At 31.3% G+C, this 15,419-nt stretch overlaps 1 protein-coding gene across 1 annotated transcript in view; it reads left to right on the top strand.

Annotated features, from left to right (window-relative positions):
• Positions 1-6,643: 6,643 nt before the first annotated feature.
• The window catches only part of LOC140441283 (acetylcholinesterase), an 823,341-nt gene continuing 814,565 nt past the window's right edge, over positions 6,644-15,419 (top strand). Inside the window, exon 1 of the mRNA XM_072531900.1 lies at positions 6,644-7,871. Within this exon, the coding sequence (XP_072388001.1) occupies positions 6,728-7,871 (1,144 nt within the window). The 5' untranslated portion in view covers positions 6,644-6,727. The remainder of the gene's footprint in view (positions 7,872-15,419) is intronic.

Here is a 15,419-nt window from a genome sequence, read left to right as displayed (position 1 = left end):
TTTTGGGAATGATTTAATATGTTTATGTATACTATTTATGGTTTCGGTAGGAGTTTTATTGGTTAGCGTGTGTCTACCTCTTTGATCAGCTTTTATTAAACCTCCTGGCTCAATTTTTTTCAACATATTTACTACTACTAAATTAGATATACAAAGTGTGTTTAAAAACATATCCTTGCACACCTTCAATAGCTGATTGTTCACTGTAAAATGGTAGTGTAGTGTATTATTTTTAGATTTGTTAGAATTTAGATCTTTTTTTCTTGATCGAAGAGTAGACTAGATGTCGATACATGAGAAGATAAATTGCTTTTTAAGATCTGAAACGTTTGTCTCAGTCCAGTATGAGTTGAAAATTTTTTGTCTTTCGTATTTTGGCAATCTTTCAGAGCATTTCATGCGACACATGCAAGGAGGCTTTAACATTTTTGCAGGCATGTCTTTGCCTTTTTCACTGAGATACTCTTTCCCACCAGCCACTTTTCGTTTGCGAACATTACAGGCCCAAATTTGTTCATTTACTACACGTTTTTTACCTTTTTGTTTGCACTTAGTTATATTTTGTACCTTTCTTTTAACACTTTTCTCTTCTAAAATAACTTCATTCTGTTCATTGAAATTGCCTGCATAAGGATAAATTGTCCTGAAGAAGATTTTTTTTTATTGCCCCACTAATCGTAGGAGTAATAATAGCTTTCTCTTTTACCTTTGTTTTCGCTGGTTTACTTATAAGTCTCCTATTTATCATTGTCGTCCGATTCTGAGCTTTCACCACTTAGAGGCTCATAGATTTTATCAATATCCGAATTTTCATCTCCAAACAAATTATCATTTTCGTCCACTTCTTTCTTATAACGAATATATTATATCAAACCAGCTAAAAGAAGGACTTGAATCGTATTTTATTATAATTTATGAAAATATTTTAAATCAAAAATAATGTTAAAAAATACAAAATTTAGACATGACTTAATTTCAAATCGAGAGCTGTCATTCGTTTCTCGTAAAGTATAGCACAAAACTGTATTGAGTTGTGGCATACAACTTTTACAGTGAACAATTGTGGAATTTAAATATTATGTATTATAATTCGAAACTGCTGAAATAATAGTAGGTATTTTGTCATATCTCCATTATTAAAAAATTCTTCAAATATTTTGGACATTAATTCAACCGTCTCTCTGGTTAGTAAATTTATTAGATACCGTTTTTTGTTGTTAATAATAAAAATAATATTTATCTAAACACATTTTTAAACGTTATTTTTTTATTTAGATTTAGTGCAATTCCGTTATCTGTGATGGCAACAATTAATTGTTTCACGAACCATTGTCTCCAGTCTGAACCAGAGATATGTAAGAGAGGCTCTCTTATCTATCTCTGGTCTGAACACTGGTTTACATTTAGAAAAAAAAGTGTACCATTTTTATATGACGGGAAGTGTACAAGGGCACACACCACTATGTCCGGATGGTAAATGACGGTGCACACATATAGTAGAGGTAAACAACCCCAAGTCCACATGGTGTTGTTTACCTCTGACTGGAAGTGGACTTAGTGTTTATATAAAAGTCGGTAACTTGAAATAAAATTGTCTCTGGACATAGTATGGTTTACCTATGTGTAGAGCCAGAAAAGTTATATTCAAAAGTGCAATAATCTAAATTTCGATAAAAATGGACATAGTGTCCTTTACCTCCGGGGTACACATGTATTTTTTAAATACCTGAGTTATTTTTTATTTTTTTTTAGTTAATCTATATTCCTCTTAACTAAAAGTCACTGACTCTTTTCCATTTCAAAGATTTTAACTTTTTTTTTACTTTAATTTTATATTACAAATAATAACAATACATTTTTATACTAATGTTTTACATTTTGTATCTGTTTTTCAATAAAATAATTTCAAAAATATTTTTTAGTTATTCCTATACACAATATAAAATATTTGTTTGAAATTTATAGCAATAACTATTTTGTTTAATTGTCGGTCTCAGACATCGTAGCGACTCTTGATACTCAGTTTTTCCTAGCGACTAACGGAGGGTTAAAATCAACTAGAAAACTGTTTAACAAAAGTCAAATCAACGAAACTGAAAATAATTTCAAAAGACATTACTAGTGTATTTTAGCAGGCTTTTAAATCACAACTGAGCAAATTAAGCTAAAAACACTAATAAAAGAATATACTTATATACCAGTGTGTGTCCTTCGGGTAGTTCTCTGCTCACTTTAGATAAAATCATAGAAACTGTATCTGACAAAAAAAAAATAAGAAAACTGGTGGTTAAGATTGTATTTTGGCGGAAATTTAAAAATTCGTCAATCTTAATACAGTGAAACATATTCACAACAATATTCTTGATATTTGGGAATCCAAAACTCCAACCTGTGATTAGACAATAGCACTTATTCATCCATTGCATAAAAAGAAGACAAAAGTGATTTAAACAATTATCGTGAAATTTCTAATCGTGAAAATACCAGAGAATAAAGAAAATGACAGTAATATCCATTATAACTACTACCACACGGCATATTAGATTAAAGTAATCGCAGCGTTTTTTTTTTATGCTTGATGTAATGAAATGAAATTGAAACTAACTTTCAGTTTCTATCTTTCTGCATGTAACCTTGTAAGCATGTATCTTGGTACGCTGGATTAGTTTTTCATGAATTATATGCATGTTTATGGGTTTAGCTCGAGCAGTTCTAGGGTAATTTCATCGCTATGAATTATTAAAAAGGGCCAGGATTATTACTAGAACGAGAGGGAAGTCTTTATTCCAGAGATGGAATTTGAGCCAATATGCTTTATTCGTTAAACAGTTCATCAGATGATATAATTATTTATTGGATATGAAAATAAACCTTACTAATTATTTTATAATCCGAAGTTAGTTTATCGAACATACTACTTGAAATTATTAGAAGCATATTTGTTTGTTTTTATAGCAATTCACGGAATGTTTAGCATGCCCATTCAGATCGTTTTCAATCGTTTACATACAACAACTGTTAAAGTCCATGCTTTAGTTACATGTAAGAGAAAACTAATATGGTACCATGGAAGTACGCGCACTTGCAGTGGGATCCGCTTATCACGTCTTGTTAGTATTATTTTTAATTTTAGAAAGCCCTGTATTGCCTGATCAATTATCTTGTCTTCACCTGACTTCTTGAATTTCAAAAATATTATTTCCTATTTCACCTATCAACAATAAAGTCTCAAGCATCCAACTTCCCACATATGTCTATTTTGCATTTTCCAGGTACCAAATGTTGCAAAATATAAAGGACCTTTTATTAGAATCCCGATTTCACACCAATTTATCAGACCTATTTATAGTTGGTTGCCTATCAGCATCCACACAATTCTTCACCACAATTCATTCCACATAAATTAATCGATAAAATACTTTTCACCATATTCTAAACATGAATTCAGGACACATTCACAATTTAAAACTACAATATTCATGGTTGCTACTGTTATATTATTTTAAATTTAACTTATTCAATTTTTAAACATTGCCGCCTTCTGTCATATTTAGACACAGACATCAAGTTACAATGACTGCTTTGTTCGGACTTCCGTCCTAACATGTCAATTTTGTCATTCAAATCAGTTGCTATCATCAAGTCCTCGTAGACACTTCGTCTCAGGACCAGCAACTTCAAGTGGAGTCATAAGTTGCCATGTTATCTTATCCACTGGTAACTTTAACATCCTAATATATAAGATTAAATAATGTAAACCAAATTGTAACATATAACTTTTAATGGGTTTTTATCCAGATATTTAGTGGCTCAAAACATGGACTCCTAGTAAGTATTAACCACATTTTGTATTAACCTTGGTCATAATTTTAACTTCATGTTCTTTTTAATTGGAGTGGTTATATACTTTTTAGGACACTGATGATGGAATATGGATTCCGAAAACGTTTTGTCTTCATGACATAGCCCGCTTGGGTTTTTTAATTTTATATACCTTTTATAAAGGATTTTGACAACAATTTTTTGTGATACATGGTATACATCCAGCTACAGGAACTTAGTTTCCTAATGGATTATAACAGGAAGAAGAGGGAGCTTCTAGAGTCTATACAAAGCAAAAATAATAATAACGCAATAAATGATAAAAAAGATGTCAAAAATTTAAACAAGATCTATTTTAATTTAATTTAAAAGCACACAAAAAGATAATCTCAGAACGCCTATGATGTAAAAATAACTGATTGTTTAAATGATAAACTAACATCAATAAACAACAAAAGTTTCACTTTTAAACGGTATTGTATCTTTGATCAAATGTTTTTTTAGTCCATATTACTTCTTTAAAAAGGCATGAATTTCCTGCCGAAACGTCCAAAAAAAATATATAAAAATGTCTAAGTATGAAAACAATTTTTTTTTTATAAACCTAAGCCCAAGAAAATCCTCTAATATATATATATATATATATATATATATATATATATGTTAATGTGATATTAAAAGCTAATTAATTAATTAATTAAACTTATTTAAATGATTATGATTTTATCACAATATTTAATTCTCTTATCTCAGGGTTATATTCGTGCCTCAATATCTATGCTTTACATATAATAGGTAAGGTCTAAGGAATATCGGAATAATAGTCATATATGATACATAATTATATATTGAAATAAAATTCACACTCAAATATCTTAGACAAAAAATATCTCATATAATGATCAAAATTTTGTTCTACGTACGTGAACCTTCAAAATTTAATGTTATACACTATATGAATTAAAATTTTAAATCAAAATTGTTGTTCTAGATCTCCTGATAAATATTTCTATCTTTTCTGAAGCAATTTAAAAAAAAAACTTTGTTGATAAAGAAAACCTGAAGAATAAAAAAAAACTATCTCTCTGAACATGAGTTGTCCAAATCCTTGTTCCTTGTAGCCTACACTATCTCTTCTTCGCAGTTCCCTAGGTAATCAGCAATCTTACAACAAATTATTGCGAGCCTCTCGCCTTCAATGATCTCCTTCAGATGCACGTATCGTTCAAAAGATGCTAGCCTCTTCTCCTCTCGATAAACTGAATCTCTCGTTCCGGCCTGAACAGTGACTCTTGGAATATATAGGTAGAAAAGTATGACTTTCAATATTTTACTGGATCAGCTTCCGCCAGGATACACTTAGTCCACGAAAACTAACAAACATTCACTTCTAATGCTTACTATCACTTGGGAACCGCCAAAGAAACACGACTGTTTGCCTTGCACCCTTGGAAAACAACTGATTATCTTTTTTTCCTCTAAAATCTAGCTAAACTCTCATTCCCCTATAAATCTCCCACTTTTTCCACTCTTTGCCAATCAGAGTTCGTCACACTTATCCCCATTTAGATGACAAACAACAATTTTACCTACAATTATAAATTTCCTAAAAACTATTAACATGCTAATTGGTTTCTACAAATTCTTAAGAACTAACGGAGAAATATAATTTCTAAATTGTATCCTATTGTCTTATTCACTGTACAAGTCCATTTGGAAAACCCGGTCGTATTGTTCCTTTTACTTAAGCTCCCTCACGTCACTCGAATATATTTTACAAAGAAAATAATTTATGCATATCTTAAATTTTGTTTACTACAGGTAATCCAAAGATAATGGACTTTCATTTCTTTGAAATATCTTTTATAGTTTATCAGTTGAAATATTTTTAATTATTATATTTTATAATTTGAAATGTATTAAGAGCAAACCAATAATATTTGTAATTTTTCATAGCATAACAATATATATATATAATATATATATATATATATATATATATATATATATATATATATATATATATATATATAATTTGAACAATAATTATAAAAGGTATACAAAATAAAAAAAAAGCATAAAAAAAGTGGTGTCACGACTTATTCTTGCATATTTCGTTGATATTTAAAAAAAATTAAAAAGAAAATATTCCTGCTTGTATTATTTACCAAAAGCATTATGCTTATAATGTTGTTTATTCCACTTTGTGATAGTATCCCTTTTAATATAGCAGAGTAATGTGTTTTTACTAATTCATTAGCATTTTCAGATTTATTTTTTGTCCTAAGTTGGTGTTACTAACTTTTATTCATAAAATTGAAGGATATATTGCCCAAAAAATGTTTAAGATTAATTATGAAACATTTCTTATAAGCAATTTCTATTGTACATTGTCAATATAAAAGGAGTACGTTTGTAATTCTTAAATCAACAAATATAATTCTTTATGCTTTTAAATGCCCTATACATCCAAAATTTTAAAATTTAAATAAATATTTTAAACCCTGTACGCTTTCGCCAGTTTAAATTATTTAAACAATTTAATATGAAATAAATAATAAGCATAATTCCTGCTAGATTTGAGATAAATCGATAAAGACCTGAAGTACTTTTTAAAACGCTAACCCTGAAAAGTTCGTTTGTATCTGACTGTCGCTGCATCGTAATAGTAGTCATCCTTCTTCTAGTTACGGTCTGCCTGCCGCCGACCCGCCGAAACGCCGCGCAAGCCTCAAATCCACGCCGTCGACGTTACCCACTAGCCGACTCAGTGCAAGCCAGCCCTCCACCAAGCCCTCACCAATGTAACGGTCGCCGACGCTAAAAAACAACATTCCACGCGACGACGGAATGCCCAAATAATCAACAAGTATAAACGCGGACGTGCTTATTCCCTCCATAAAATATGGGACGATTTTCGTTATTTTACCTTCTAGCCGCTAGTGTTACCGTGGTGTGCGGATATTCTTGGCCAAGTGAAGAAACAACAACGCGAAGTTCGCAGTTTAAAGATTTTCATACGGATCCGTTGGTTGTTGAAACTACTAGCGGATTAGTGCGCGGTTACTCTAAAACGGTTTTGGGACGCGAAGTACACGTTTTTACGGGTATACCTTTTGCTAAACCTCCTGTCGACCAACTCAGGTTCAAGAGGCCGGTACCCATTGACCCCTGGCATGGAATTCTCGATGCAAATAAGTTACCAAACTCATGTTTCCAAGAAAGATATGAATATTTTCCGGGATTCGAGGGTGAGGAGATGTGGAATCCCAACACGAATATCTCGGAAGATTGCCTTTATTTAAATATCTGGGTTCCTCAACGCCTGCGCATACGACACCATAATGAAAAAAATGTTGAAAGGCCTAAAGTTCCTGTCCTAATTTGGATATATGGAGGCGGTTACATGAGTGGTACATCAACTTTGGATATATACGATGCTGACCTTATAGCATCAACTTGTGATGTAATTGTAGCCTCGATGCAATACCGTGTTGGCTCTTTCGGATTTCTTTATTTGAACAGATACTTTTCGCGAGGCAGTGAAGAAGCTCCCGGTAACATGGGTTTATGGGATCAGATTCTAGCCATACGTTGGATTAAAGAAAATGCTGCAGCATTTGGAGGTGATCCAGAACTCATAACTCTATTTGGAGAATCTGCAGGAGGTGGTTCTGTTAGCCTTCACCTCATTAGTCCTGTTACAAAAGGGCTAGCTAGAAGGGGTATTCTTCAATCAGGTACCATGAATGCTCCTTGGAGTTACATGACAGGGGAACGTGCGGAGGAAATCGGGAAAGTATTAATACAAGACTGTGGTTGCAATGTTACCTTACTGGAAAGCAACCCTCAGCAGGTGATGGATTGTATGAGGGCTGTTGACGCAAGAACCATATCTTTACAACAGTGGAATTCTTATTCGGGAATTTTGGGTTTCCCATCGACTCCGACCATTGATGGGATTCTAATGCCGAAACACCCAATGGATATGCTTGCAGAAGGAGATTATGAAGATATGGAGATATTACTTGGAAGTAACAGAGATGAAGGTAGGATGCAGTTGTTATTATCTTATTTTATTCACAATTTATGCTGTAATTAGATAAACAAAAAATTAGTTTAAAAAATATACCACTAATCTTATACTAGGTAGTAAAATACAGTAGATATAAACTGACGTTTTTGTTCCAATTTCTTATCGATCTGTCCTATATAATTCGAAAATAACATTTATATTTTTTGTTTATATTGATCTGTCCTTTATTTTGAAGCACATATAAGTTTGCAAGAATAAATATTACCTACCCAAAAACAGTTTTCGCTGGAAGTATTTTGGCGTGTTTTTTATTTTTTTGTTCCTTTTTTTTTAAATTGGTAAATTCATTTAATACGTTTACTTTATTTGTGCCTTTTTTATATTTCAACAGTAACCTATCATTTTATTTTTTCATATTGTTTGTAATAATGATTATTTTTGAAAGTGAAGGTAATAATAAATGGATTCAACCTTTAAACAGACAATGTTGCTTGATTACTTAGGCGGTTTTCTGATTAAAAATATTACATTTATGCTTTTATATGTAAAATGAAGCATAACCACCTTAAATGTTAGAATAAGTGAACATTAATCGTATATTAAAAATAAAGAATTTGATAAATCTTAAATATGTGAATATTTATGAGAAGATGAACATATGGTTCAACGAAAAGATTTAAATATAGTCCTGAAAGAAACAGATGATATAAAAAGAAAAATCAAAAAAGCGGCTCTAATTATGTTTCTCGGCAAAGTTCAGTAGGGTCCGGTTACCCATATGAAAAAAGGAAATCAAATAAAACAAAATAACACTATTAGTAAGTCAATAATATACCGTTATAAAAATAATAAATAACATACATATAAAATCAGAGTTTGATGTTTATTGAGAGTTAACTAAATGTATATAAGACCAAATACTTACCATTTAGGGATAGTATCATGGGATTTATTGCTCATGAGTAAAGCTCGTATTTATAGACAACAAAAATTGAAGAAAAAGGCGCCTATATAGGCAAAGATTTTTATTAAAAAAGGCAGGAATATTACCATTTAGGCAAAATATAGGCAATATAGGAATATAACTTATTATCTATTGTACAATATTAACTAGTAACTAAATAACTGTAAATTAATAATTAAACATTGTAACCACTTAAAATTTTATCATTAATAGAAACAACTAAATGTTTTTCAATATTTTCGGCCTTAAAACTATGTCTTCGATCACTTAAAATTAATTTGTACATTGAAAACGAACGTTCGACATCGACAGAAGGAGTAATTGGAGCATATTTCAGAGTGGATAATAAATCTGGCATAATTTGAAATTCCTCGGAAAATGTCCCATTCAAAACTTTAGCAACATTAGATAAAAACGAAAAACCTTCATTCTTGTCAAAAACATATTTCATTTTTTTTTTTAATCAATTGACCGTTACTTCCAGGTGCCGATTTAATTTTCGTCTTTAAATTATGTATTAATTTTACTGACTCACATAAATTTATATCTTGTTTTTCTAATAAGGTAATTGTAGTAACTATTAATTTATAATTGTCATTGATATAAGAGAGTTCCTGTTCCAATTTGGAATTTTTTAATATTTTTTTTGCTTCATGAATGGCTTGGGAAATATCATCATCAAATTCTGACATAACTAATTCTATTTCATTGCAGTGTTCAAAGTAAAAAAACTGCTTCGAGCCAGGTTCCCCACCTTGTAATTACTGGTTTAGGTGGCAAAGGGACACCGGGAAGTCTTTCTTTATATATTTGCACCCTCAACGGAGCCTTTACAAAAACTTTTTTCATAAAATTTATAAAATTATTTACCAACGGAAACAGATTTCTTATTTCTTCAGCAATTCTATTTACCCCGTGGGCTACACAAGTGCAATGAATTAAATTAGGATAAACAATCTTTACATTAACAGCAGCTTTTAACACATATGCATATATGAATCGGTCATTATGAAAAGGGGTCATCTCCACTTTTTTGACATTTCCACTTTCTGTCGAATTTATATTTAGCACACGTAGACGCATCTATTCCATATAAAAACAGGTCAACTTTCAATATTATTACCGTAAATACAGCATACCCCACAAACACTTCAGTTTGAAAACGAGTCATCTCCTAGAGATAACCCATCTTCAAAATGAACAGCGATTTGTACCCACCCACAACATAATGGTTTCTTATATCCGGCCTACCCATAGTATAACGGTTTATTATATTGACGATGCAATCTATTTAGTAGTTTTATAGACCTCTTTGGAAACAGACGCTGTGCTTAATACAATGTCGTGTAAAAGTAAATCTCCTCATTTAAAACGGAAAAAATGTGTGAGGAATCAAAATACACAATCGTAAAACTAACAAAGCAACCTTTTACTCTTACCACGAAGGCGAAGAACACAGAGGCCCCGATGAAGTTTGGCTCTTTTTTAAATGACTATATAAATAACAAAATTTCAGAAAACTTTGAAGAGCTGCATCTCTTTTGTGACGGATCTCCAGGTCAGAATCACAATAATACTGTTATTCGATATTTTCTGGACCTAGTAATGACCAAGAAGTTAAAAAAAATTACCATTTACTTTCCACAGCGAGGTCACTCATTTAATGGTTATGAAAGAGGTTTCGGTACCGTTAAAAAAAAATTCGTCGCTATGACAGGATTTTCTCTGTAAAGGAGTATGAAGATTTAATCGTGTCTTCATCTAGTCATAATAAACTTGATATTAGACATATTACCTACATAGATGTAGCTGCTTTTAAAAAATGGTGGCCAGTTTAAAAAAAAAGTTCCACAGGAAGCTTTGGTAAGGAAGTTCCAAAAAACGAAAAGGTTAGTTTCAGTATTAACTCTTATTATGAATTTAGCTTTTCCTCAGATAATTTGGGTATGATGTTAGCTAAACCATACATTGATGGCATTATTAAAGGAAGTTTTCAACTTTTAAAACCTCAACAAAAGGGCAGTTCACCCATGTTTGTACCTGATCCTCAAAAGCTTTCTGCCTATCATGGGAAACTTCCAATAAACATAAAAAAAATTGAAGGCTTTTACAATACATTTCAGATAATCACAAGCCATTCTACAACATGATCTGTCCATGGTCTACTACCAGTGCCGAAGTATTTTAAATCTTTTTGTTTTTTTTTCTAAATTTAGTGTAGCCGTTTAATGTTTCCAATAAACAATATTCATATTATATTGACTATTTTTACTTTTATTATCTGTTCATTTGGAAAACGGGTCATCTCTTTTACAAAAAAATCGGTTTTTAGATATTTTAAAATTAATATATATCTTTTTATAATATTCCTCGGTTTGTATAGTAAATCATAAAACCAAAAAATACATAAAAACACTTCAGTTCTTAGTAGTAATGAAGATAAGAAGTTTTTTTACTTATAGAGGAGTAAAACACTTCACATTTGTATTTAGGTATAAAACATATAATTAAAATTTTTTTAAAAATTGTCGTCAAAATTTATACAGGAGCATGATGTGACGTTTTCGATCTAGATCAGATCATCCTCAGTGCCTTCTTTTGTAATTGAAGCTAACACTAAAATTGTAGCTGTGACATCAATACATGGTTTTACATTGTTCCAAATTTAAATTCTAATGTGACTCTAGGTCGATGACATTGGATAAAAATTTAATACTTAAAGAGCAACATGTTTCTTTGCCCGACTTGAACACGTGATTTTTGTCAGTTAAAACAACACAGACCAACTGACTGGTCTGAAGATTTTCCATCAACGGATAAAAGTTTTAGGAAAAAAAGATTGCGTTTGTGATATCATAGCATCAGACAAAATCTATTTGCCACGAAACATGAAAATTATTAATGATGTTAAATGTCTCATGTTGTCCATTTCTTTAAACTATACCACTATTTTTGAATTTTTCATGAAATTTTTGAGGGAATCGATTTATCTGAGAAAACGAGAGTTCAGAAAACATTCGAGGCATATATGATTTAGATTAACAATGAATACGTTGTTACAAATACAGACAGGGGAGTTAGCATTCCAATTTTATATAAATAGGATAAAAAGCAATTATGGTTTAATTTTAAACGAGTCAATACTGATTTGTGCTCAAGTATAATAATTATAGGTGATATGAGAAATTTTTTTTGGAAGTGTAGGGTGAATGCTAAGATAATGATTTGTATATTGATTTGCAATTTTTTTGTAACTAGCTTTCCATTTACAACTGATATTAGGTTTAAGAGCATTATTCAAGTCTTTTGGTCAATACAGTGGCAACTGTGAGTACTTTTTGCGGCCATATCCGCAAATTGATTACTATCAACTCAGCAATGTCCTTTCGTCCAAATAAACGAAACAGTTATATTATTTTGCTTAAAATCCATAACTAATTTGTTTATGTTCAAAATTAAGACATTTCGGAATTTATTTTTTAAGGTACCACTAATAGCTTGTATTGTTGACTTTGAGTCTGAAATTATTGCATCATCGGTGCGTGTTTTGGTTGCACACAAAATGTTAATGCTTTTTCAATGGCAAAGGATGTTGATTTGAGAACTGCTAGCGAACCAACAATACCTATGGCAAAATTCGTAGAAAACAGAAACGTGAAATCCGGTAAAGAGTGCCGAAAATATGAGTCTATTTAAAATTTATAAATGAATTTAATCTTATATCCAAAAATCAAATTGCAAAATACATTGTATAGAAATATTTAAAATATTACCAGAAAAACATTAATATTATTATTATAATAATAATACATTTAACAAGAATTTGCTAAAAATTAATTTGGAAGGCTACAAAAATTTTCATCTTGACAAAAATCTGTTAATGGCAGTAGTATCAAAATGACAAATATTTGAATGATTTACCATCATTTAAACTGTAAGATCTCAAGAACTATAGGCCAATCTCCCTGCTGTCCCAAATGTACAAACTGTTTATGAGAGTAATAACTAACAGGTTAACGTCGAAGCTTAAAAGCTATCAACCGGTAGAGCACGCAGGATTCCGAAAAGGTTACAGTACAGCGGATCATCTTCTTACAGTCAGAATTCTAATAGAGAAAGCCAATGAATATCACTTGAACTTATATATTGGCTTCATTGATTATAAAAAGGTATTCGACTCCATAGAACTTTGGGCAATAGAAAGAGCTATGAACAACTGCAGGATAGACTCCCGATACAGAATGCTCATACAAAATATTTACAAGAAAGCTACAATGAAAATACAAATTGATGCGAAAACCAAAGCTATACCAATCAACAAAGGAGTTCGCCAGGGAGATGTTATCTCACCAAAACTATTCACACTTGGACTTAAAGACGTGTTCAAAGACATTAACTGACAAGAACTACAGACCATGATGACGCAACTATTTCAAGCTTCGGAAAAAGTAGGTCTTAAGATGAACTTGGAAAAAACAAAAATAATGACAAATACACCGAACATTCCAGAAATAACATTGAACGACATAAATTTAGAAACAGTAAACGAATACATCTACCTGAAACAGATAATGAAAATTAACAAAGAAAATCAAACTGCCGAAATTACCAGAAGAATAAGGTTAGCGTGGGCAAAATTTGGAAAACTGAGTTGGATCTTGAAAAGCACTAAAATAGAACAGTATTTGAAAACCAGAATTTACGATCAGTGTATCCTCCCTATACTCACGTATGGTTCACAGACGTGGACACTCACCAAGTCCAATATAAATAAAATAGTAAAAGCACAAAGAGCGATGCAAAGATCAATGCTCGGGATGAGACTTATAGACAAAAAAAAACAAACAAATGAATTAGAAGCAAAACATAAGTAAAAGACGCAGGAGAACATGCTGCCAAATTAAAATGGAGCTTCGCAGGACACAATGCCTGACTGAAGGATAAGAGATGGAACCACGAAATACAACAATGAAGGCCATGGTTAGGAAAGAGAAGCAGAGGAAGACCACAAGTGAGATGGGCTGATGATATTAAGAAGATCGGAGGACACAACTGGAAGCAAGTGGCGCAATATAGAGGACACTGGATTGATTTGGAGGAGGCCTATGTCCGAAGTTGGATTACTGAAGGCTAAAGAAGAAGAAAAAACTGTAATATGTGGTGTATAATTGTGTAATATTAAAGTGATTTAAGTGAAATAACAGTATTTAGTTGGCATAGCTGTCATTAGGACGCTAGTTACACACTTGAGAAAATGCAGTTATATAACTGTTCATCAAACGAGATAAAACATCACTGTAATTTTAGAGTGACATATTGGTGTATAGTATATGGTCAAACCAATATTTATATTTATGCTGTTTAGTGTATCTATCTATACGGTTTAACATTAAAAGTAAAATACGCCAAATAACTGTCTAAAAAAGTCTAAACACGCTTTTTAAAGTTCCTTATGGATTTAAAAGATTTAGACATCGTTAAACAGATCAATTTATTCATCGACGAGTTAACAATATGAAGAAAAGTGCTTCAATTACCATGTAATAAGGAAACGAGTATCTAATTTGATTTAATATTTTAAGAGTCTAATTTAATTGTGGCTATATTGGTATAATTAAAGAAAACCAGTAAAAATCCAGAGAAATTAGGTGAGATTCTTTTTTCTTCCTTTTCAATTTGGAAGAGAGTCTATTAAGTACTCTTACATATTGTGTTGTGTTCTTGGTAACGACACACTACACACACCATGAACAGCACTTAACCACCTACATCTACCCAAAACAACTCTAATTCCAACCCAAAATCATATCTCGCTGCCGCACTTTCTAGGCCTCCTCCCCCCTCGTCTCCTAAAAGGAAACCAGCTATTGTCATGCACTGCATTTCAAATATTGTTTTATTTGAATATATTAAAGAAATTGGTTAAATAGTTTACCCAAAAAATATTACTTTTGCATCTTGCATTTCGAATAATCGAATCACATTTTTCTCACATCTACCGATATCCTCTATCAGCTAATAAAAAATACACCGCACGTCATAATTAATTCAACCGTCGCGACGTCCCTATCCGCAGGTCTATTTCTCCGGCCAAAAGATTCCTTATTTATTTCAAACGGATGTCCTTCGATCCCACAATTACAATCGAACAGTCCCCAAACCATATTGGCTTACTGCCTTATTGCTTCAATATGCAGTTTAAATGACTGAAAAACTAAAAATATCTAACACCTTGCTTTGATAATAAAGCTCTTTGACCCTAATGACACATGTGAAAAAAATCGAAATCAGCGCCGCTTTGTACGTTCTTAGATCAACATGTGTCACTCCGATATAAATTGTTTTATAAAATAAAATAAAGAACTCCGTAAGTTATAATATTGTGAATGTTATATTTTTACCTAATATTGTTAGTATATATATATATATATATATATATATATATATATATATATATATATATATATATATATTGTCATACTTCTTCTTTCCCAACCAAAGAAAAAAATAAATAAAAAGATCCATCGGAATAAAGTTTTAAGATATCATTATAAACAAAATGTATATAGTAATTTAAGATAAGATTTAGTGTAGATA

Source organism: Diabrotica undecimpunctata, chromosome 5 (assembly GCF_040954645.1).
Source record: "Diabrotica undecimpunctata isolate CICGRU chromosome 5, icDiaUnde3, whole genome shotgun sequence".
NCBI classification, from domain to species: Eukaryota; Metazoa; Arthropoda; class Insecta; order Coleoptera; family Chrysomelidae; genus Diabrotica; species Diabrotica undecimpunctata.
This window is presented reverse-complemented; position numbering and strand designations above follow the sequence as displayed.